Source organism: Acinonyx jubatus, chromosome A1 (assembly GCF_027475565.1).
Source record: "Acinonyx jubatus isolate Ajub_Pintada_27869175 chromosome A1, VMU_Ajub_asm_v1.0, whole genome shotgun sequence".
NCBI classification, from domain to species: Eukaryota; Metazoa; Chordata; class Mammalia; order Carnivora; family Felidae; genus Acinonyx; species Acinonyx jubatus.
This window is the reverse complement of record NC_069380.1, coordinates 143,078,648-143,103,226: the sequence shown is the minus strand read 5'-3', so window position 1 is coordinate 143,103,226 and position 24,579 is coordinate 143,078,648. Positions and strand designations below refer to the sequence as shown.

The following is a 24,579-nucleotide window of genomic DNA, read 5'->3' as shown; positions in this document are numbered from 1 at the left end:
AATGGGCAGGACAGAAATGTGCTCTTAGCTGAGCACATATCTCTGATTATTATCGAAAGTGCAATGGCAGGAGAGTTTGGAGTAATAGGGGATATGTATTGTTTTAAGTATGTGTCAAATGGCTCCCCAAGACAGGCCTCCTCTTATCTAAGGCATAACAACATTAGAAACCCAGGAATTGGCTCTCAGGAAGATGAGCCCTTGTGATTCACAATTGAAAGAATGCTTTGTGCTGAAGAAGCATGGTGCTTTCAACCCTTTGCAAGGTTGAGTTGGTTCTAGAAGTGGTGGCTTACTTTCTGGGACCCGTTGGCATGCCTGACAACCTGGGAAAGTGTCTAAGGTGTCTGAAGGGAGATGAAACACTGAGTTGCCTATCAGCCTGGTGATATTTTCTGTTGTTATTTGAGTCAGGGAAATATCTCAAAGAGATAAAAAGAGAAATGCTTACATTCTTTATTTTTCTAGAGAAGACTGTGGCACAATAATTAACCTGTCACATATTGTTTAGAGGGCACAGAGGATATCACCGTGGTCCAAGCTCCAGACATCCAAGTATTTGAAGGGAAATTGCCATCATTTGGCTTCATTGTTATTCAGGTGCCAAGATGCCTTAGCCAGCACAATCAGCCTGTGACTGTGTGTGGTGTTTAAAGTGAAAACATCCATTTTTATTTTGTAATTTATTTTTTGTTATTATATTTTAGATAAAAATATATACCCTGGAAGAGCATGACCTTTTATCTGTTTGGGTTGAAAAGCATGTGGAAAGACCAGCACACTTGACTTACCATCTCCTGTCTGACTTTACCAAGAGACCTTTGTGGGACCCTCATTTCATGTAAGAATACATTTGAAGTATTTTCTTAAGCAACCCTGACTTCATGTAAAAGATGACCTCCATGTTGCAGTCCATCTCCATTGCCCAGTGTATGACCCATTGCTTATTAATTAAAGAGTATGTTTTAAAACTTGCCCTGCACAGAAAACTGCATCAAGTGCTACTGAGAGACGTAAAAACAAAAATTTTCTTAATACTTCGTTTAGCGTTTATATTGAGTTAATGTGCTTTACCCACATCTGTTGTACTCCTCCCAAAAAACTCTTCAAGTTTGATATTATTCCCACTCAACGAGAGAGGTTCTGAGACTTGCCAAGATTGCACAGGCAGGAAAGCAACAGAACCCAAATTGGAACCCAGATCCATCAGGCTTTGAATTCCACACGCTTGCACACAGCTTCAGTGTACTTGAGAAAGTGATTACCTAATTGTCTTCCCACTTTCCACTCTGGATATTTAATTAGCGGTTCCTTCTTTTTCTGTGAAGCAGCACTCCCTGGTGAGAAGCTGAGACGAAGCTGTGTGAGTAACTGAAGTCAAAGGCATTCCTGCCAGCTTTTCCTGTCTGATCAGGGCCCACTGTCACCCTCAGTCTCTTCCTTCTGTTACTTTCTGTCTCCTGCATCCCAATCGGGCCTCTTCCATTCTTGCTCCTTTCCTGGATTGCAAGGCACTTGCACTGACTGGATCTGATTACACTCAGGCCACACCCCCTCCTCCAAGAAGTTCCAGCTCCTGGGGCTACATATAGCACTCTAGGGCCTCACTGGGCATCTTGCTGAAAGGGAAGGATTGGTGACATGGGCTTCCTATTTATTAAACGTTACCATTTACTTCCTAATCTTGATGAAGTAGAAGCTCATTTTTAAAATGACTAAACCTTGGGGGCACTGGGGTGGCTCAGTCAGCTAAGCATCTGACTTTGGCTCAGGTCATGATTTCAGGGTTCATGAGTTCGAGCCCCACATCAAGCTCTCTGCTCTCAGCACAAAGCCTGCTTCAGATCCTCTGTTCCCTTCTCTTTCTGCCCCTCCCCCACTTGTTTTCTCTCTCTCTCTCTCTCTCTCTCTCTCTCTCTCTCAAAAACAAAGAAGACATTTAAAAATAAAATAAAATGGCTAAACCTGGGACACCTGGATGGCTCAGTCGGTTAAATGTCCAGCTCTTGATCTTGGCTCAGGTCACGATCTCATGATTCTTGGGTTCAAGCCCCACATTGGGCTCTGCACTGACAGCATGGAACCTGCTTGGGATTCTCTCTCTCTCTTTCTCTCTCTCTGCTCCTCCCCTGCTTGCTCTCTCGCTCCCAAAAATAAATTAAACTTTAAAATAAAATAAAATGCCTAAACCTGATTATGATTAATACCATGTAAGAGGCAATGTAGTATCCCTAAAGTGAAACACCTTTGGGGTCATGTGTTACATTTGCATAGATGCCAGAATAATACTTCATGGTTAATGCTATCATGATAAAACATTCTGAGAGAAGAGGAAATATTTCATGATTTTCTCGCATCAATGTTTGTAGATATTCTGTAGGTACAAAGCTTTTATCAAGAACAATGCCTAAATTTTGTGTTACTATTTCCTATGTCACCTGACATTCCAGCCAAACTGAACTTGAATGAAGGGAGGAATGAATGAATGAATGCTTACTTGTCTTGTGTATCTACTGTGATTCAGGCCAGGTGTTTTCATTTAATCCTCACAATAACCCCATAGGTATGGGGTTTTAATTTTACAAATGAAAAAAAACAAAGTGACTTACCTAACATAACATTGATATGAAGTGTGTGTATGGGATTCAAAGACAAAGATGTTTGGCTCTGAACTTAGTACTCTTTCCAGTGTACCATATTCATTTACCTGAGTCCTTCCTTGACATCCAAACAATTCACTAGTCTTCAAATATTGTTACCTGATTCTAGAGAAAAATTATTTTGTGTTAAACAACCATAAATGCTGTTCTCTGAAGTGTTGAGGGCAGTGACTTTAGAATCACACACCCACCAGTCTCTCCATCACACGCATAATTATTCCTGCTGACCAAACAGCTTTCTAAAGACAGACTTTGAGAAATAATGCTGGCTTTGGCAGGATAGTTATGTGAGCAGAAGAGTGAATGTGGACCTCAGTAATGAAGTTTTACAAATAAACAAAAGAAGCGAATGCCTTATTCAAGCAGGTAGAAAAGTGTGGCCTTTCTTTCACTGTTGTATTTACGTAGGTCCTGTGAAGTCATAAACTGGGTGAGTGAAGGTGATCAGATATATTATATCACTTGTCCTATAGTGAATGGTGACAAACCCAAAGACTTGGTAGTACTTGTATCACGAAGAAGGCCTCTCAAAGATGGGTGAGTATATGCAATTCAAGTGCCGTATTGTTTTATAGAAGAGGGTAAAATGAAAAAGTTGATAAGAAAAGAAGGCAATATAGGCATTTCTGATCTTGAATGATGTGCATCTGAATTTTTTCTAGATGGACCTTTAGTCATCATTTAAAAACATCACCTACTAAATGCTGCCTGTGTGCAAGATTCCTAAAGCAGTTCCTTTCCTTTTGCCGTATGCACATATAAAATTGGTATTTAGCAAACCTTGGGAACCTTCCAGTATCAGTAAGAATGCAATGTGACTACCAAATAAAACATTAGGAATAGGTTTAGAATTTAGAAAGGCTCAATTGTGCTAGACATCCAAAATGTCTGGCTGCTAGGTAGGGCTGTTGATCGGAGTGTTTGTCCATGACTTTTCTCTGTGGGCATGGGACTTTTCATGGCACAATGTCTGTGTTCTAAAGAGAAGTGTCCTAAGAGTCAGTGTTCAAATAAATAAGAAGTAGAAGCTTCCAGGACAGTTAAAGTCTACACCTGGAACTGGCCAGCATGATTTCCAATGTGAAAGCTGGCCTATAAGAATAATCGAACATGTGTGAATATTATTAATGCACACGGATGTTCAGTATAGTACCATTTATTATGGAAAAAGAAATGGACATAAACTGAGGGTCCATCTTATAAATTATGGTAGAGCCATATTGCAGAGTACTATGCCATCATTTTTTTAAATGTTTATTTTTGAGAGACCAGAGCATGAGTGGGGGAGGGGCAGAGAGGGAGACAGAGGAGCCCAGGGGTAGAGAGAGAGGGAGACAGGGTATCCAAAACAGGCTGCAGACTCTGAGCTGTCAGCACAGAGTGCAATGCAGGGCTGGAACTCTGGAAGGGCGAGTTCATGACCTGAGCCAAAGTCGCTTGTTCAACCAACGGAGCCACCCAGGCATCCTGCCATCATTAAAAAAGATGAAGTAGCTATAGAGGTGCTGATACAGAAATACCTCCAAAGATTTATTGTTAGGTGAAAAATCAAACTATAGACCGATATTTATTAAATGATAATATTTATGCAAAAATCTATATTTGCATTTGCTTACATCAATGTTATATATTTATAAAAAGGTCCGGAAGGCTACAGAGCAAAATATTAACAGTGGTCATCTCCAGGATGAGAATGGACTGTGGCTAGGGTGGACTGAGGAAGACTGTTTTCTAGTCTATAAGGTTCTCTGTTGTGTGAAGTTTCTTTAAATCAATGGGTTTTGTTTTGTTTTGTTTTTTAATTAAAAAAAGAGAAGAGCCTGAAATTACAACTCATTAGGGCATACATAATAAAGCATGCTTGGAAGTTGATTCCACTTTGTAGAGTTACGCAAAGTATTAAGTAATTCTTACACAGGCAGAAAACACCTGTGGCCCTTATTACCTTTCCTACACTTGAATGTAGTCTACTTGAATGTAGATCCCTCATCTAGAAGATCTGGGTCTCTATAGTTTCACTTTTACCTACGTACATAAGGTTAATTAACTCTAGAAATTTATTTTCTAACCATTGTTTTAATCTCTCACAATAACTTAGAAAACGTCCTTTCATTTTTCAGTAGCACTTACACGGTAGCAGTGAAATCGGTTCTTCTGCCTTCAGTCCCCCCTTGTCCACACTACATCAGAAGTGAAATCATATGTGCTGGATTTCTCATCCGTGCTATTGACAGCAGCTCCTGTACTGTAAGTGTGATGGAACATCTGCACATGAATTTGCTACTGCAGATATAGAGAGAAGGCTTTTACCCACATTCCCTAAGTAATTGAAATTCTGTCATGTGTCCACATCAGGGGAATCCTGAGGTCATCCTTGTAGATCATTCCAGAAAGTCCCCAGAAGATTAGGGTCATAGCCTTCCCTATACCAACAAGATTCAGATCCCTGCTGAAAGAAGCTCCAAGTCAATAAATAATTAAAATAATGTATTTTCTTTTTGAAACAGGTATCATACTTCAACCAGATTTCTGCTAGCATCTCTCCTTACTTTGCTGGAAATCTTGGTGGCTGGTCAAAATCCATAGAAGAGACAGCAGCCTCTTGTATAAAATTCATAGAGAATGCTACTGATGGTGGGTTGATAAACACATTTTAAATAGTAAACTGTCACTTACTTCCAGTTTTATTTACCACTCTCAATTCCACGTACCCTTAGCCCTGACACTTTGGCAAGCTTTGGGGCCACAAAGTAATTTAACATTGGCTGAAGCAAAATGCAGTTAGGAAGGGGTTAAAAAATAAAATTCATCTCAGGTCAAACACCAGTGATTTGGACAGCATTATTTAAAGAGCTTTAAAACTGTTTTATATTGTCTGTGGCTCTGCTTCCTTCCAGGGACACAGGCAGTGGAAATTGCCCATATTCAATTTTGTGTGTCCTGTAAAATGGTACAAATATGGTTTAAAATGATCATAAGCATGTTTAGGCTATGGAGATGAAACATGTGTTCTGTTTAAAATTGTACAAAATTTTACAAAATAAAAAATGATAAGTTGGCTAGGTGATTAATAGTGTGGGATTATTCCATATATGGCGGATATCTGTATGTCAGGAGCAACTGACAAGATGTATTACATAGTTTAGAGCTTTAAATTAGGAAGACATTAAAACATAATGGAATCCAATCAATTTTAGTAATAGAAACTACTTTACTAGTGTCATTTAACATATATTCAAGGTGGCTGGCCAATTTAGTATCTATTGCTATATATACACACAGAAAAGTACCTGCACAATGTGATGTCGCAGAGAAAGAATATTAACTGAGCTCTTCTTTCATAACCATTACATTAGCACTTTATTCCCTAGACTTCAGCATTCATTACTCTACTCTGTGATTTGTCTTAACCCGTAAGACAAACCAGCATATGTCAAGTTAGCCTCCTCTACAAGACAGCATTTAAAAGTTGAAGGACTTCTCCATTAGAGTTTAGAGCACTTAAGAGGTTAGGTACATCCTGCTGTATATCAGATCTCTACCTCTGCTTCCCCAGCCTACCCGCTTCCCCAACCCATCCACTCACCCAGCCTAGGTCTGGTTGTTAATTAGTTTTATTCCGTGTCAGCAGGTTTTCATTTACATAAACTTTGGACTGTGCTCCAATTTTATGAATTAACACTTACATACATTAAGGGTGAATATGTAGATTTAAATGCCTATACATTGCAGAAGCAGAAAAATTTTTTAGAATATTTTTAGATTTTAAAAAGCAAAAAAATTAGCTATAATGGAGTTACTTAACTAAAATTTTGTATGGTAAAATTTCACACCTCTCCTACAATTGAGACACTTCCAACCTCTGCCTGTCATAGGTCTTTGAATTTATATTGTTTTGAAAATTACTGCAGTAATGACTTGAGGTATTGGTGGAACATCCAAGTAGGAACTGTAATTGAGGATATTAGGGCCAGATGGATTTAGGAGTCAGCCATAGAAAAGTGAATAAGCTTGTAAGAGGTGACATTTCCAAAGGACTGAAGGAAGAGTGATTAATGACCAAGTCTTAGGCGATTCAGTAGAATATTTTTAAAGTGTAATATCTGATATTTTTCTGATATACTGATATTTCTGATATGCATCTCTCCCCAAGTCTCCTCTCCATCCTAAAGCCTCATTAGAAAGCATGTGACCTTGTCTTCATCACTGTCACAATCCCTAGTGCCTAAGAGAGTACCAGGAATATAGCAGGTACTTGGGAAATATTTAATGCTTGCCTTTCTTACTGGAGACAGGTTTTGACTGGCCAGAGTCCTTGACACCTGATAGGATAGGTGAAATAAATCTGAGTGTGTTTGGGCTAAATGACTAAGGCAGCATTGCTATCCTTTTCCAGCTACATGACTTGTGTGATTTCTTTTAAATGACATTCCTTTCCTTACATTCTGGGATGCTGAGTTGTATTCTGTCATGTTTACCTCTCACACCAAAAATAAAACAACAGCTCCTATTAAGACTAGAACTGTTGAGCTTTGCAGACATTAAAACAGAGAAAAGTGTTTCTTATTTGGTAAATATTTTGCTTTTGAAGCTACAGTAACTAATCACAGCTGTTTCCTTTAGTTACAAATGTATCCAATCAGGTAAAATTCCAAATGAAACACACAATCCACTAGAGTCATTCCATTACAATATGAGCCCTAGCCTTGTGAAATACATGTATTAAGTATGCATGTATTCATAAAATCCAACAAAGAAGCTAATGGGTCTCTGATTAGCATTCTAACTCTATTATGGTGATACCTGCATCTCACCCAGACTCATCTAAAACACATGAACAAAATGCTATTAAGTGTGATATACAATCTGTTAAGTAACATCATTCTGGTTAAATACCCCAAAATAATTTTGGCTAGAATTTCACTCTTGAAAATCCAGGACAAAGAAGGAGCTGTTGTTAACGTATTCTTCTATGTTACCTCAATAATTTGTGCTTCTTTATGTCAAAACTAAAACAAAAATTAACCAAAATTAATCTCATCTAGAATTCATAAAAAGATTGTGTTCCCAAAGGGATTACCTGGACATAAACAGACAATGGCTAGTTCAATCCAGAATGAGGTATTCAGAAAAATAAGTACATAGCAAATGATTTTTGAATTAAATATTTTAAAAATACAGTATTGTGGCAACTTATAAATTCCTAATATAATAATAAATTGATATATTGAACCAAGAAAACAGTATAACCAAAACTTCATTTCTAAACGCAAAAGTTATACTTTAAGGGTGGTTCACATTAATGCATAGTTTTTAAGAAAAAGATGATTGTTACAATCAAGTATGTAACCACTTAGTTATACCTACATTCTACCTGTTAAAAATATTCTTTTAGAGAATCCAATTTAAAAATCTTATACTTTTCTTCAATGATTTTCTCCAGTGATAGAGGCACTCTTTAATGGATAGCACTCAGGAAACTATCTGACCATATGCACATCATACTGATGTCTACAACACAGGTCTCCAAGGGAGCTCAGCTCCAGTATATGAGGTAGGCCCAGTTCAGAGTAGCTCACAATGAGGTGGTAACTAATGATAGTACTAATCATTATCAAAAATTAACAACTTTAGGTATCTTTGTTTTGGGTTTCTGTGGTTCAGGCACATCCAAAATTTCTTCATAGTCTGCACTCATTCCCATTGCCCAGCGACCAACTGTGACCATTCGATCTGTTAAGGAATGAAAGTTAGAATGTAAGAAAAATGGTAATCAAATACATCCACCCAGATTGGTACTAGCTGAGCAAAGGAATTAGTTTTGACATGAATAATCACAAGGAGGGAAGACTCCATCACTAAAGGAGAGTGAGCAATTCTGTAATTGATTATAACACTTGATTTTGGAGTACCACAGGCAATTTCTCATCCCAATTAGGGAAATGCAGCAACTGCTTTGCAATGCAGAAATTGATGAGAAAGCTCTTTCATTCTTTCCCAGAGTTCATCATTATAGAGTCAATGAATTCTAAGAATCTGTAAACAGTAAGACTTATGAAGCATCAGTTTTAAATGCACAAGATTCCACCTGTGAAATTATACAACATCTGCTTGTCAGTCTTGTCATTTGGGAATGGCAATCCTCCCAGGAGGGAGAATTCAAACTCCACTTCCATTATTTCAGTCTCACTGGCTACAATGTAGTGAAGATCGTCTTCTTCTAGACAAGATCATAAACAAGAACTCTTGGTTTTCAAATTTAAGTGTTCGGGTAGGAAGAATGGGCAGACTTATTGGGTAGTACTGTGACTATCTGAAATAAAAAGAAATGTGTTTTTCCTTAAGAAGGACTACTGCTATCCTATCTTGCATTCTTTTGCTCAAGATTATCATCATTCTAATTTAGGTAAACTAATATAATAATGGTCTCCACTTCCCCCCAAACCTGCAATAGGTACAGCAAACATTTATGAAGTTTTTGGTGACGAAGGGTATTTCATTAGGAAGAAAATGTATCTGGCCAGATAGTGTACCTAACACAATTTTAATATTTTTGGCAGTTTTTACAACCAACTCTGAGTCCTTCAGGTATACACAAAGCAAAGCATATATGAGGATGGTAATCATAAAAATATTGAGTTATTTTCATATTTCTGATTTTCTATTAGTGAATCAGTATTTTTCTTTTAGTAACAGAATTGGCTCCATTATTAAATTCATTAGTTGCCAAATATGAATGTTTATGAATACAATGCTTTATAAAATCAAGGTCTTCTAGGACTTAGTGGTCACTTTTTTTTCCTCACCTAATAATACTAGCTAACACTCAGCTAATACTATTGTGTCTACTCCTGACAGAGAAATGATTAAGTCATCACTGTAGTAGGAAACCAGGTTGCCTTAAAATCAGTGGTACCTCAATGAACTCTTCATAAAAAAATTCAAGAAAAACAAAGAATACTAATCCCTTCCCTTCTAATGGAGGCCAAGAGATCTCACCTGAATTCTGACTCTCAGGGCAATCTTTCTTAAAATGTTCCACAGAGCCACAAAGTCTGCAGCAACCACCTATTAAAAGAACAAAGTCACTGAAAATCTCTCATACTTAGGAGGGGTTATAATGTCTCAAAACACTTTTCTTATTTGGTCCTCACAACTTTGTCAGTTGTAAAGGTAGTTGAAAACAGGAACATAGGTAGGTGCCACCATTCCAGTTAGTAAGTCCATCGTCCATTCCTTTTGATCTCACAGAGCACTGAACTGTACCTACCCACCACTTCTCGTACCTGGCCTTCAGGGGAGAAGGAGGAAAGAGAAGAGAGACATAATGGAAGAAGATACGTGTCCTCTGGAGTGTTCGAGAGCCACTGCACACAAGACTAGACCTTAAACCATGATTAGAAAGGCAAAGTGTTGGGGCGCCTGGGTGGCGCAGTCGGTTAAGCGTCCGACTTCAGCCAGGTCACGATCTCGCGGTCCGTGAGTTCGAGCCCCGCGTCGGGCTCTGGGCTGATGGCTCAGAGCCTGGAGCCTGTTTCCGATTCTGTGTCTCCCTCTCTCTCTGCCCCTCCCCCGTTCATGCTCTGTCTCTCTCTGTCCCAAAAAATAAATAAACGTTGAAAAAAAAAAAAAGGCAAAGTGTTGTGAACTGTTGAACCTGTAGGCAAAAGTTGTGTCCAGATGCATTTTTTGAGGAGGATGTCTGTAATTCTTATCAAATAAATGACCAATAACCTCAAAAAAGGTTAGGACCCACTGCTCATCTGTATAGGTCAGACAGGGGTGAGCAGTTACAAAAGGAATGAAATTAACTTTTGTTTTAGGGCCTTCTGACTGCCAGGCAGCCTCATCCTAATAAAAATGCCTGTCTGCCTACTTTAAGCAACATTCCAGGATTGTGAATTACAACACATATGGTTTCTAAGATTAGCTTAATGGTCAAACACTGTTACTTAATGGTCAAGCATTGTAAGTATGACATGCTTATAATGTTAAGTGACTTATCCAGAAAAATGACCCTACAGGATGTAAACGTGGCTGAATTCTCAATTCTGTGTGATCTGCTTTCTTTGCTGCACTTTTTAAAAATACCTAGTCATTTTGCGTAACCATCCAAAACCATCTTTGCCCATTACTCATGTCATCTGACCTGTGTCATAAGTTCAAAACTGAGAGGCACCTTTGGGCATTTTCCAGGGTTAGGCTTCCTTACTGTTGTAGATGTCAGTGAAATAGAAGAGGTACTTTTGAACAATATATTTTAATTCTCATAGCTCTTCGAGGTAGATACCATAGTTCATCATATCTAATACACTATTGATTATAATTATTTTACATACCTCTCAGGAAAAAAAATCTGCCAATTACATGTCACTCACCAATGGTAAGATACATTCTGAGTACAGGGACATGAAAATGTGAAATAATGTTCATCTTAGAGTCCATGAGATACAGTTTGTCATCTCCATTTTACAGGCGAGGGAGGAAATTGAGATGAGAGAAATTAACTGACTCAGCCAGAGTCCCACAACTAGTGAGTGGTGGTACTGGAGCTGTAACTGGTCAGCTTGATTCCAAAAGCTGTGCCTTTTCACTGGACTTGTCCCATGGAACCCAGGACATGACACACAAGAGATGTCTAGAATCTGATGGTACCAGCTATCACATGAGCACATTATTCACATTACCAGAAAATTTCCTCCTTAAAGCTTTAGAGATCATAGACTTTATTCAGGGACCTTAATATGTTAGCTGAGCTACAGACAAGAAAGTTACAGGATCCCATGCTAGACAACTGACCAAGGAAAACACTCAGAAATAAAAATTACTACAAATATTGAAGAATGTGTACCAGCCCATCTATCCAAAATGGTATGCTAGCCTGTGATTAAATTCACAACACTATTTTTTAAATCTTATATTAGCTTGAGATATAATCCCTTTACTTCTGTTATGTTTAAAAGTAGATATTTATAACCTACTCCCACAAATGATGCTGAAAGCACAATGCTTGAAATACACACTTTAGTTATTTCTGATTTGATTAATACATCCTCATATTACACATCAACTCGAGTACAAAGAATAGTTTGATAAAAATTAAAATTCTCAAGGTTTTGTTATTTGTTCAAGAACTTATTCAAGAACTGATTGAGTACAAATTAAATCACAACTCTACATGGTAACTCACCTTTTCTGACATATAAGGTTAACAGTACTCACCATCAGCATAAAGTCCTTTGGGATTATCAGGACAAGATCTGGACAGATGTCCCATTTCCCCACAAACAAAACATTTTGCAAAAGGAAATTCACCTGTAAGGATCAACATTTCCTATTAAGTTGGCTAAGTATAGAACAAGTCATGTAATTCATATTATTTTAAATACTCTGAAAACCCCTATTTTTAATACAACTTAGAATTCAGTCTTGATTTCAAAATATTAAGTGGCATACTCATGATAAATTCTGTCCAGAAAAAAAACCCAGTTGGTTACGTATTGGCCACTTCTGACATTAACCAAATCAAAAACCGATAGAAAACGTACCAAGAGCTGGGTCTACTTTGGCTTTGCACTTGGTTATTTCATGCTCTGTGGACCCACACCGGTAACATATTCCAGTGCCCATATCTTGATTCTCAAGGGCGGCTGGGCAATCTGCAATTCCATGGCCAGGTTTTCTACAATGGAAACATACCTGAGAAAACAAAATATGAGTTTCCATGTTGTAAATCTACAGTGGCTTTATCAATGCTTGTTATAAAAAATATCTTTAAAACATTTGTCATTTGTGGGGCACCAGGGTGGCTCAGAAGGTTGTGTGTCTGCCTCTTGATTTTGGCTCAGGTCATGATTTCTCAGTTCATGAGACTGAGCCCTGTGTAGGGCTCCGCTATAATAGCAAGGAGCCTGCTTGGGATTCTCTCTCCTCTCTCTGCCCCTCTCCCGCCTCACATTCTCTCTCTCAAAATAAATAAATAAACATTAAGAAAAAAAAGGGGGCGCCTGGGTGGATCAGTCAGTTAAGCGTCCAACTCTTGATTTTGGCTCAGGTCATCATCTCATGATTCATGGGACTGAACCCTGGTCAGGCTCTGTGCTAACAGTGCAAAACGTGCTTGGGATTCTCTCTCCTCTCTCTCTCTCCTCTGTCCCTGTCCCCTTGAGCACGCGCACATGCTTTCTCTTAAACTTAAAAAAAGATGCTTTACAAATCTAGTACACAAGAGCAATCATACTCTGGCATATATATATATATATATATATATACACACACACACACACACACACACACACACACACATACACATACGTGTGTGTGTGTGTGTGTGTGTGTGTGTGTGAATGTATGAATAATAGTTTTGACTTACATAAAGTAACCGTTTGGTGGAAGCAATGATCTTACCATTGCATTTTTCTTTGCTGCTTGTCTTTTTAGTCTTCTTCCTTCCCGGCGACTATCTTTCTTTAAAGCAACTGCAATTTCTTCCCTTACCTCCTGACTGTCTGTTGCTATTCTCTCTCCATTATGAACCATCTGTGGGTTTTGCCTTAAGTATTCCAGGAATCCATTTACATCTTCATTTAAGTACTCCTTTTTCTTTTTGTTCTTTTTGTGTTTTGCTTGAGGCGTATCATTTTTAGCAGAGAGCCTATTGGCTTCAAGTTGTTTACTCTTTGGTAGGTTTTGGCCTTCTCCCTCAAGGGACCCCTTCTTCATGTCCTCCCATGATGTTGCAGCCAAAGGTCTCTTGCTACGTGTGGTAGTAACTCGTGCCCACCTGGTCATGATTTCATCAAAGTTACCTTATCAAACTTTAAGACAAGCATGGCTGGTTAATAACCATTTAAAAAAAAAACCCACTAAATATACATAGTGTATCACATTATGCCTATATGTTGACGCTTTAATTATTAAAACTTTTTACTTCGTGTATATTTAATTCTGTAACATGCTGCATAGATATGCCTATGAAGTAAATCTAGCCCTTACCAGAGAAGCTACCACACCAGATAAAGAAACACAGGTATATAAATGCTTAAAACTGCAAAACAATTCAAGAAAAAAATTACTTTGTAAAATATTATGTATCACATAGTAATACAAGTGAATGAAGTTACTCTTCCCAATTCTGAAGGTTTCCTGGCTGTTTCCCCTCTGTAAATCCCAGGTCTACTTTCTCCCCATCATATTGCTTAGTCTGTCAGTTCAAAGCAATCAATTTGCATAGCAAATTAAGTATACAGAAATCCTGTCCTTGACGCAAAGTTTGTCATTACAAGTCTTCCCAATAGACTGACAAGTAAGTGTTTGCGGTCACGTGTTAATGCTGGTCTTCTAATTAGAGAATAAACTGCTTCCAGCCCAGCGGTTTCAAATCATTTTCAATTAAGCCGCGCCCCTTTTAGGGCGGCACCCCGTGTACCAACCAGAGTTAAAACTTCAGCTCTCGTCCTCAGTAACATCCGCAACACAAGCCGAAGGGTGGAATCAGTGAATAGGTGAGACGTTGCACGCTACTCTACATGCCACGCGCGCACACTCATCATTGCAGAGCCTGCGACTATCACAGTAGGGGCTGGAGCTATTCAGGAGGTGGACTAGCATCACCCTGAGTACCCGTGAAGGGGGAAGCTTTGGGTATGAAGGCTGAGGGGGCGGGACCCACTCCCACGGCGGGGGCCCCAGTGGGTCTAGACGCGCCAGCTCAGGCAGTGAGCACCCCACAGCTGAGGCCGACCCCTGCGCCCGCGCCCTCAGCGGGCCGCGCAGCTCGGCATTCCAAACCCATCTGGCGCTGAGGGCTGTTGGGGGCCTAGCAGTCAGTCGCTGTGCCTTCCCATCACGTCCCTGGGAACGAACGGGAGGACTCCACGGCATCTGGCGGTCCCGGGGTCCTATCTCGCTCAGCCGTTCACAAATTCTTACCGCGCATGAATCCTCCAGGACAGCCGAGTTAGCGAACCAGAGAAGTCTGTCCCCCTGCAACCGAGTCGGCACTGGGGACCGGAAATACGTTGTCGCTGAGAGCGCGTCACTTCCGGCGGGCCAAGCTGGTCCTGAAGGCGGGTGCTACGGTCTCTTCCCGGGCGGGTAAATGAATATGAGTAAATATTTGTGGAGCGTCTAGCGTTTGAAAGGTGCAGCGCTGCCCAACGAGGACACAGAGATGAAGTGTGTCTGGAACCCACAACTAGTTGGAAGAGATGCACGGCGGGATTGGGGGGAGGCGGTGGAAAACACTGGGAAGACTTCCTTGAGAAGGTGACCTTTGAACTGTACTTTGAGAAGCAAAAGTCTGGTGAAATTTGGGGCGGGAGTGAGTTAAGGGCTTTCCAGGCAGATGTAAGGTAAAGTCTTAGCATAGTGGTAGTGGGTCACTGTGATAGAAATATAAAAGAGACGTTTAGGGCCCTAGTTGGTGGAAGTCGGTGACTAATTGTCCTGCCACTGCTAGTTCATTGGAAATAATTCTAGTTTGTAGTCAGACAAGTTCTCTTTAAGAGGAAAACCCTAGCCTTTTAATTCATTGTCTCAACAACCTCTCCCAAACAGCTACCACCACAAGTTGTACTTTGTGGGAAAAATGGCATTATTACACCCACTCAGTTCACTAGGTCTGCCACTTTGATGCCCAGCATCGTGATCAATCCATTTTACCCCTTAACTATCTGTCCACTTTATCTCAACTGCCACTGACTTTGTGCCAGGCTTCATCTCATCTCACCTGGATTACTGGTAGCTGGTCTGGGCATCCACTTTTTTCACCACTTCTTGGAATCCCTTTCCATGCCTTAGCCAAGTGAACTTTTAAAGATGTAAATCAGATTGTTATTCTTCTGCTTTATATCCTTTAATAGTTTCCTGTTGTTCTTAAGATGAACTCCAACCTTAACTTGGTATTAAATCCTTGACTACTTCTCTATCCTCAGCCTGCGCAATTTCCTCTTCTTTGACCAGTTTCTCAGTTTCTCAAATGCTGCATGTACCTTGCTATCTCCAGGCCTTTACATATGCTGCTCTCTTTGTACGGTGCTTCTTTTCTTCTAGTTAAGTATTTCACCTTCAGGGCTTTACACATTAGATTCTTAAGTAAGCTTTCCTGTACCCCTCCCTGCTCCCCTCCCCCCCCCCCCCCGCCATTAGACCAATCCCCTATTTGTAAGCTCATGGCAATCTTTGTTTACAGTGCTTCAAATTAGTAATTACATAATTAATTGTGAATAAGTTGTTTATTGTCTTCCCACTGCCTAGTATATATAGTTGGTGCTCAGTACGTTTTTGTTAACTAAGTGAAGAGTAAGTACGTTTCAATGCTTGTTACAGCAAAGTCGAAAGTGACCTGGTTTTCTTTAGGAGGAAAGATTAAAGTCAATGTTGTAGGGATACTAGGATTTGGTATGGTGAATATCAGAAATATCCTAGGTCTTACAGTGGGGGAAGTTTTAAAAGGTAAAAAATTCCTCCAGCTCTTGAAGAGAGGGAGCTTCCTAAAAGTTGTATGATCATCCTCTTCATACCATGTTCTCAACCAGCTGGCTTCAAGGTCTAAGCACCAACCTAGTGACATTTCATAAAGAGGTTTTCTTTTGTAGAAGCCAGGTACTTGCATGTAATGTACACCACTAGAGGGTGCATTCAACTAAAACTTGTCTTTTTAGTATTATGTTGAATTTTAAACTCGAAAATTATTCATTTCCTGGCAGTGAAAGAACATGATCTCAAATTGTTTTTGTGGAAATACACCAAGTGAAGATTAGTAATTAAGTAAATAGGTCATAGAAATGCTGTGGGGTTCAGAAGAAAATATTACTGTCAATACTAATAATAGCTAACTTTCATTGAACATTTTATAGGTACCTAGCACTGTGTGCTGAATGCTTTACAATCATTGCTTCCTTCACCCAGTATCCTGAGAGGTAGGTACTATTCTCCATTTTTACAATGAAGAAACAAGCTCATAAAGATGAAGTAACTCACCCAATGTCACACATCTAGTAAGAGGTAGAGTCAGGACTTGAACCAAGATCCCTGTTCAAAAGTGTGAGCTTCCCTACATTGCAGTACTGCAGGGGATTGCCTGCCTGCCTGCTTGACCCACTTTAAAACAGACTTAAGTTATCCGTGCCCATATAATACTTTATTTTCTTAAGATGTATTCACTTTTAGAGTGGAAGGTATTATCTTTTTATTAAGTCTTATCTATTCAGATATTATTGAAATACTACAAATATGCTATTTTCATAACACTATCATCCACAGGGTAAATGTTAAATGAGGCGCTAAAGTTTTGGTTATGAAGTGCTGAAGTACCTCATTTTTAGAAAATTGTGAAGTGTATTATGCATACAGAAAGCAATATAAAACATCTGAAGTAATTACAAAACACAAGTTCATGTAAACACTACCCAGCTTAAGAAGCTGACCATTGCCAGATTATCTTAATGTAATTTTTTACATGGGCAACACATTTTTATGTTTCAAACAAAATAGTTATGATGATATAAGATTTCTATAAACCAACTCTTATCCTGATAACTAGAAATTCTGGGAAGAATATAAAATTCACTGTGTGAGGATCCTGAAGAGTAAGTAAAAGCAGACCCTTGTGGAGGGGAGTCAAACTTTGAAGAAGCAACTAGCACATGGGTTAGCGTGTGTGTGTGTGTGTGTGTGTTTGCCCTGAAAATGGGCCACCGTCAAAAAGTGCATGAGCAGTTAAAACTATAACAGAAAGCCTGCTGGGCGCCTGGCTGGCTCAGTTAAGTGTCTGACTTCAGCTCAGGTCATGGTCCCATGGCTCCTGAGTTCGATCCTCGTGTCGGGCTCTGTGGGGACAGCTCAGAGCCTGGTGCCTACTTCAGATTCTGTGTCTTCTCCTCTCTCTGCCCCAACCCCGCTCATGCTCTGTCTCTCTCTCAAAAATGAATACATGTTAAAAATTTTTTTAAAAATTTTAAGAAAGCCTGCCATCATTTTTCTGGCTGCAGGAACCAGAGAAAAAAGGCAATTAACAGCCATACCAGGATAGTGAGGGGGAATTTTGAAAGGGAGAGAGCCATAAAAAGGATGCTTCTACTTCTATACATGAAGTGTTGAGCTAGGCTCTAACTCCACATGCACAAGACAAACTCAGAGGCTTAAGGAAATGAACTGAGATTTGAATGGCCACTCAGAAAAAATGAGTCAAAGCCCGTAATGCCAGTCTAAACAAGTTAATTGCCTTCTTAAATGTTTTTTTCATGAGAAGTAAACCAATTCAGAGTATATACAAAATAACATCCACAATGTCCAGGATAAAAATCCAGAATGTAAACTTAGCATTGGTTCAGTGATACTTTGAATTCTGGTCTTCCATAATTTGCCTGCTACTACTTATTTTTTAAGTCTTCAAATAGCTGATCTATGCTTTATAGATGGATTCAGTGGGCGACACAGGGTGGAGTGTGCTGAATTCATCTTACCTGAAATTGGAACCGCTCCCATTAGAATTTTGAAGCTTCACTCTTTTTTTTTTTTTTATTTAAAAAAATTTTTTGATGTTTATTTTTGAGAGAGACAGAGCTTGAGCGGGGTGGGGGGGGCGGGGAGGGGCAGAGAAAGAGGGAGACACAGAATCTGAAGCAGGCTCCAGGCTCTGAGCTGTCAGCACAGAGCCCGACGCAGGGCTTGAACCCATGGACTGTGAGATCATGACCTGAGCCAAAGTTGGATGCTCAACAGACTGAGCCACCCAGGCGCCCCTTGAAGCTTCACTCTTGATTAGATTGTCTCAGAGTGAGAGGTGCTTGGATAAGCCTAGATGCTGCAGAACTAGGAGTGTCTAAGGCCCAGCCTCAGGGAGCTGGCCCTCTGAGTCTCAAACCAGTGTGAGCAGCTTCAAAACAAGCTGTTTGGGGTAACTGGGTGGCTCATTCGGTTAAATGTCTGACTCTTGATCTCAGCACAGGTCATGATCTCACAGTTCACGGGTTTGGGTCCCACATTGGGCTCCACTGACAGCGTCAAGCCTGCTTGGGATTCTCTCTCTCTCTCTCTCTCTCTCTCTCTCTTTCAAAATAATGTAAAAAACAAGCTGTTTAACTGTAATTTGGAATGGAAGATAGTGAATCTAGAAAGGATGGGTGGGACCAGATTTTGTCAATTGAAGTGTTTTTTTAATGCTAAATCAAAGTGTTTGCATTTTGGGGCACCTGGGTGGCTCAGTCAGTTAAGTATCCAACTTTGGCTCAGGTCATGATCTATCTCAAGGTTCAGGAGTTCAAGCTTCGCATCAGGCTCTGTGCTGACAGCTCAGACCTGGAGCCTGCTTCTGGATTCTTTCTTTCCCTCTCTCTCTGCCCCTCCCCAACTTGTGCTCTCTCTGTCTCTCTCTCAAAAATAAACAAACATTAAAAAAAAACAAAAAACAAAATGTTTGCATTTTGTCCTTGACAGCTTAAGCAATGAAGAACTATACATATTTTTTTAGATTATACAGTGCGTCTCCTAAGATAGATGTAGAGAAGAGGGTTACGTACAGTACAAACATGTACCCAGTGCAGTGTTCAGAACACTGACACCTGCTGAACTTCTTTGGACTCTATAGAAAAATACATGTAGAGAGAGAGAGGAAAATAATTAATGACCCTACTGTTGGAAATAAAAAAGAGGTCCAGACCAGTGACATTCTAACAGCTGCTTTCTTCAAAATCTGTCAATCATTTAAGCTGCTTTAGAACCCTTACAATAAGGCTAATGGGTAAAGAAATTGAGTTCCTTTTTTCTTCTTTCAGCATTTTACAAATGCTCTTTAATGAATATGCTTTACATTTAGAATTATTTTTTTAGGTTTTTATGTTTTATTTTTTTTTTTTAATATATGAAATTTATTGTCAAATTGGTTTCCATACAACACCCAGTGCTCATCCCAAAAGATGTCCTCTTCATTACCCATCACCCACCCTCCCTCCCTTCCACCCCCCATCAACCCTCATTTTGTTCTCAGTTTTAAAGAGTCTCTTATGCTTTGGCTCTCTCCCACTCCCTCTTTTTTTTTTTTTCCTTCCCCTCCCCCATGGTCTTCTGTTAAGTTTCTCGGGATCCACATGAGAGTGAAAACATATGGTATCTGTCTTTCTCTCTGTGACTTATTACACTTAGCAGAACACTCAAGTTCCATCCACATTGCTACAAAGGGCCATATTTCATTCTTTCTCATTGCCACGTAGTACTCCATTGTGTATATAAACCACAATTTCTTTATCCATTCATCAGTTAATGGACATTTAGGCTCTTTCCACAATTTGGCTATTGTTGAGAGTGCTGCTATAAACACTGGGGTATAAGTGCCCCTATGCATCAGCATTCCTGTATCCCTTGGGTAAATTCTAGCAATGCTATTGCTGGGTCATAGGGTAGGTCTATTTTTAATTTTCTGAGGAACCTCCACACTGTTTTCCAGAGCGGCTGCACCAGTTTGCATTCCCACCAACAGTGCAAGAGGGTTCCCGTTTCTCCACATCCTCTCCAGCATCTATAGTCTCCTGATTTGTTCATTTTGGCCACTGACTGGCGTGAGGTGATATCTGAGTGTGGTTTTGATATGTATTTCCCTGATGAGCGACGTTGAGCATCTTTTCATGTGCCTGTTGGCCATCTAGATGTCTTCTTTAGAGAAGTGTCTATTCATGTTTTCTGCCCATGTCTTCATTGGATTATTTGTTTTTTGGGTGTGGAGTTTGGTGAGCTCTTTATACATTTTGGATACTAGCCCTTTGTCTGATATGTCATTTGCAAATATCTTTTCCCATTCCGTTGGTTGCCTTTAAGTTTTGTTGATTGTTTCCTTTGCTGTGCAGAAGCTTTTTATCTTCATGAGGTCCCAATAGTTCATTTTTGCTTTTAATTCCCTTGCCTTTGGGGATGTATCAAGTAAGAAATTGCTGCGGCTGAGGTCAGAGAGGTCTTTCCCTGCTTTCTCCTCTAGGGTTTTGATGGTTTCCTGTCTCACATTCAGGTCCTTTATCCATTTTGAGTTTATTTTTGTGAATGGTGTGAGAAAGTGGTCTAGTTTCAACCTTCTGCATGTTGCTGTCCAGTTCTCCCAGCACCATTGGTTAAAGGGACTGTCTTTTTTCCATTGGATATTCTTTCCTGCTTTGTCAAAGATTAGCTGGCCATACTTTTGTGGGTCTAGTTCTGGGGTTTCTATTCTATTCCATTGGTCTATGTGTCTGTTTTTGTGCCAATACCATGCTGTCTTGATGATGACAGCTTTGTAGTAGAGGCTAAAGTCTGGGATTGTGATGCCTCCTGCTTTGGTCTTCTTCTTCAAAATTACTTTGGCTATTGGGGGCCTTTTGTGGTTCCATATGAATTTTAGGATTGCTTGTTCTAGCTTCGAGAAGAATGCTGGTGCAATTTTGATTGGGATTGCATTGAATGTGTAGATAACTTTGGGTAGTATTGACATTTTAACAATATTCTTCCAATCCATGAGCATGGAATGTTTTTCCATTTCTTTATATCTTCTTCAGTTTCCTTCATAAGCTTTCTATAGTTTTCAGCATACAGATCTTGTACATCTTTAGTTAGATTTATTCCTAGCTATTTTATGCTTCTTGGTGCAATTGTGAATGGGATCAGTTTCTTTATTTGTCTTTCTGTTGCTTCATTATTAGTGTATAAGAATGCAACTGATTTCTGTACATTGATTTTGTATCCTGCAACTTTGCTGAAGTCATGTATCAGTTCTAGCAGACTTTTGGTGGAGTCTGTTGGGTTTTCCACGTATAATATCATGTCATCTGCAAAAAGTGGAAGCTTGACTTCATCTTTGCCAATTTTGATGCCTTTGATTTCCTTTTGTTGTCTGATTGCTGATGCTAGCACTTCCAACACTATGTTAAACAACAGCAGTGACAGTGGACATCCCTGTTGGGTTCCTTATCTCAGGGGGAAAGCTCTCAGTTTTTCCCCATTGAGGATGATATTAGCTGTGGGCTTTTCATAAATGGCTTTTATGATGTTTAAGTATGTTCCTTCTATCCCGACTTTCTCGAGGGTTTTTATTACAAAAGGACGCTGAATTTTGTCAAATGCTTTTTCTGCATCGATTGATAGGATCATATGGTCCTTATCTTTTCTTTTATTAATGTGATGTATCACGTTGATTGATTTGCGAATGTTGAACCAGCCCTGCATCCCAGGAATGAATCCCACTTGATCATGGTGAATAATTATTTTTATAAGCTGCTGAATTTGATTTGCTAGTATCTTATTGAGAATGTTTGCATCCATATTTATCACGGATATTGGCCTGTAGTTCTCTTTTTTTGCTGGGTCTCTTCTGGTTTAGGAATCAAAGTAATACTGGCTTCATAGAATGAGTCTGGAAGTTTTCCTTCCCTTTCTATTTTTTGGAATAGCTTGAGAAGGATCGGTATTATCTCTGCTTTAAATGTCTGGTAGAATTTCCCAGGGAAGCCATCTAGTCCTGGACTCTTATTTGTTGGGAGATTTTTGATAACTGCTTCAGTTTCTTCACTGGTTATGGGTCTGTTCAACCTTTCTATTTCCTCCTGTTTGAGTTTTGGAAGTGTGTGGGTGTTAAGGAACTTGTCCATTTCTTCCAGGTTGTCCAGTTTGTTGGCATATCATTTTTCATAGTATTCCGTGATAATTGCTTGTGTTTCTGAGGGATTGGTTGTAATAATTCCATTTTAATTCATGATTTTATCTATTTGGGTCACCTCCCTTTTCTTTTTGAGAAGCCTGGCTAGAGGTTTATCAATTTTGTTTATTTTTTCAAAAAACCAACTCTTGGTTTCGTTAATCTGCTCTACAGTTTTTTTAGATTCTATATTGTTCGTTTCTGCTCTGATCTTTATTATTTCTCTTCTTCTGCTGGGTTTGGGGTGTCTTTGCTGTTCTGCTTCTATTTCCTTTAGGTGTGCTGTTAGATTTTGTATTTGGGATTTTTCTGGTTTCTTGAGATAGGCCTGGATTGCAATGTATTTTCCTCTCAGGACTGCCTTCGCTGCATCCCAAAGTGTTTGGATTGTTGTATTTTCATTTTCCTTTGTTTCCATATCTTTTTAAATTTCTTCTCTAATTGCCTGGTTGACCCACTCATTCTTTAGTAGGGTGTTCTTTAACCTCCATGCTTTTGGAGGTTTTCCAGACTTTTTCCTGTGGTTGATTTCAAGCTTCATAGCATTGTGGTCTGAAAGTATGCATGGTATGATCTCAGTTCTTGTATACTTATGAAGGGCTGTTTTGTGACCCAGTATTTGATCTATCTTGGAGAAGGTTCCATGTGCACTCGGGAGGAAAGTATATCGTGTTGCTTTGGGATGCAGAGTTCTAAATATATCTGTCAAGTCCATCTGATCCAATGTATCATTCAGGGCCCTTGTTTCTTTATTGACCATGTGTCTAGATGATCTATCCATTGTTGTAAGTGGGGTATTAAAGTCCCCTGCAATTATCACATTCTTGTCAATAAGGTTGCTTATGTTTGTGAGTAATTGTTTTATATATTTGGGGGCTCCCGTACTCGGCGCATAGACATTTATAATTCTTAGTTCTTCTTGATGGATAGACCCTGTAATTACTATATAATGCCTTTCTTCATCTCTTGTTACAGCCTTTAATTTAAAGTCTAGTTTGTCTGATATAAGTATGGCTACTCCAGCTTTCTTTTGACTTCCAGTAGCATGATATATAGTTCTCCATCCCCTCACTTTCAATCTGAAAGTGTCGTCAGGTCTAAAATGAGTCTCTTGTAGACAGCAAATAGATGGGTCTTGTTTTTTTATCCATTCTGATACCCTCTGTCTTTTGGTTGGCGCATTTAGTCCATTACATTCAGTGTTATTATAGAAAGATATGGGTTTAGAGTCATTATGATGTCTGTAGGTTTCATGCTTGTAGCGATATCTCTGGTACTTTGTCTCACAGGATCCCCCTTAGGATCTCTTGTAGGGCCGGTTTAGTGGTGATAAATTCCTTCAGTTTTTGTTTGTTTGGGAAGACCTTTATCTCTCCTTCTATTCTAAATGACAGATTTGCTGGATAGAGGATTCTTGGCTGTATATTTTTTTGTTCATCATATGAAGATTTCCTGCCATTCCTTTCTGGCCTGCCAAGTTTCAGTAGAGAGATGGGTCACTAGTCTTATCGGTCTCCCTTTATATGTTAGAGCACGTTTATCCCTCGCTGCTTTCAGAATTTTCTCTTTATCCTTGTATTTTGCCAGTTTCACTATGATATGTCATGCAGAAGATCGATTCAAGTTATGTCTGAAGGGAGTTCTCTGGAGGATCTAGGGAAGATGGTGGCGTAGGAGGACGCTGGGCTCACCACGCGTCCTGCTGATCACTTAGATTCCACCTACACCTGCCTAAATAACCCAGAAAATCACCAGAAGACTAGCAGAATGGAGTCTCCGGAGCCAAGCGCAGACCAGAGGCCCACGGAAGATGGTAGGAAGGGCGGAGAAGCGGTGCATGTTACACGGACTGGCGGGAGGGAGCCGGGGTGGAGGGGCCGCCTGCCGGCCAAGCAGAGCCCCCGAGTCTGGCTTGCAAAAGCGGAGGGGCCAGACAGAGTGTGTTCCGACAGCAAGCAGGACTTAGCATCTGGGAGGTCATAAGTTAACAGCTCTGCTTGGAGAGCGGGAAGGCTGGAGGACAACTGGGGGGAGAGTTGCTGAGCCCCGGGATGACAGAGCTCAGTTTGGTGGGGAACAAAGGCACTCGCCAGCACCATCTCCCTCGCGTATCCCCCAGCCAAAATCAAAGGGAACCAGTTCCTGTCAGGGAACTTGCTTGCTCCTCGCAAACACCCAACGCAGTGCTTTTGCGGAGCCACCACTCTGGCGGCGGGTCTGACTCCCTCCCGCTGCACAGGGCCCCTCCTGAAGTGGATCACC

The 24,579-nt window shown here is 39.9% G+C and overlaps 2 protein-coding genes and 1 long non-coding RNA gene across 10 annotated transcripts in view; 2 read left to right on the top strand and 1 right to left on the bottom strand.

Moving 5' to 3' along the window:
• The window catches only part of ACOT12 (acyl-CoA thioesterase 12), a 53,765-nt gene extending 43,491 nt beyond the window's left edge, over positions 1 to 10,274 (top strand). For 4 of the 7 annotated variants that reach the window (XM_027039051.2, XM_027039031.2, XM_053224465.1 and 1 more), the window contains 4 exons: positions 708 to 841; positions 3,069 to 3,197; positions 4,781 to 4,907; positions 5,168 to 5,725. In XM_027039051.2, coding sequence (XP_026894852.1) covers positions 708 to 841; positions 3,069 to 3,197; positions 4,781 to 4,907; positions 5,168 to 5,317 — 540 coding nt within the window. In that variant the 3' untranslated portion in view covers positions 5,318 to 5,725. Of the gene's footprint in view, positions 1 to 707; positions 842 to 3,068; positions 3,198 to 4,780; positions 4,908 to 5,167; positions 5,726 to 9,911 lie in introns of those variants that run through there. The other 3 variants (XM_027039044.2, XM_027039038.2, XM_027039057.2) reach the window with 3 other exon arrangements.
• ZCCHC9 (zinc finger CCHC-type containing 9) lies at positions 7,206 to 14,687 on the bottom strand. The gene is made up of 6 exons (XM_015064268.3): positions 14,592 to 14,687; positions 13,068 to 13,477; positions 12,209 to 12,359; positions 11,883 to 11,975; positions 9,660 to 9,728; positions 7,206 to 8,393 (listed from the first exon to the last, which is right to left on the bottom strand). The coding sequence occupies exons 2-6, from the start codon at positions 13,449 to 13,451 to the stop codon at positions 8,275 to 8,277; spliced, it is 816 nt and encodes a 271-aa protein (XP_014919754.1). The 5' UTR covers positions 13,452 to 13,477; positions 14,592 to 14,687; the 3' UTR covers positions 7,206 to 8,274.
• LOC113593581 (uncharacterized) overlaps positions 14,685 to 24,579 on the top strand; it is a 44,368-nt gene continuing 34,473 nt past the window's right edge. The window contains exons 1-2 of one of the 2 annotated variants that reach the window (XR_003413836.2): positions 14,685 to 14,927; positions 16,520 to 16,582. This is a non-coding gene — a long non-coding RNA (uncharacterized LOC113593581). The remainder of the gene's footprint in view (positions 14,928 to 16,519; positions 16,583 to 24,579) is intronic. The other variant, XR_003413835.2, reaches the window with a different exon arrangement.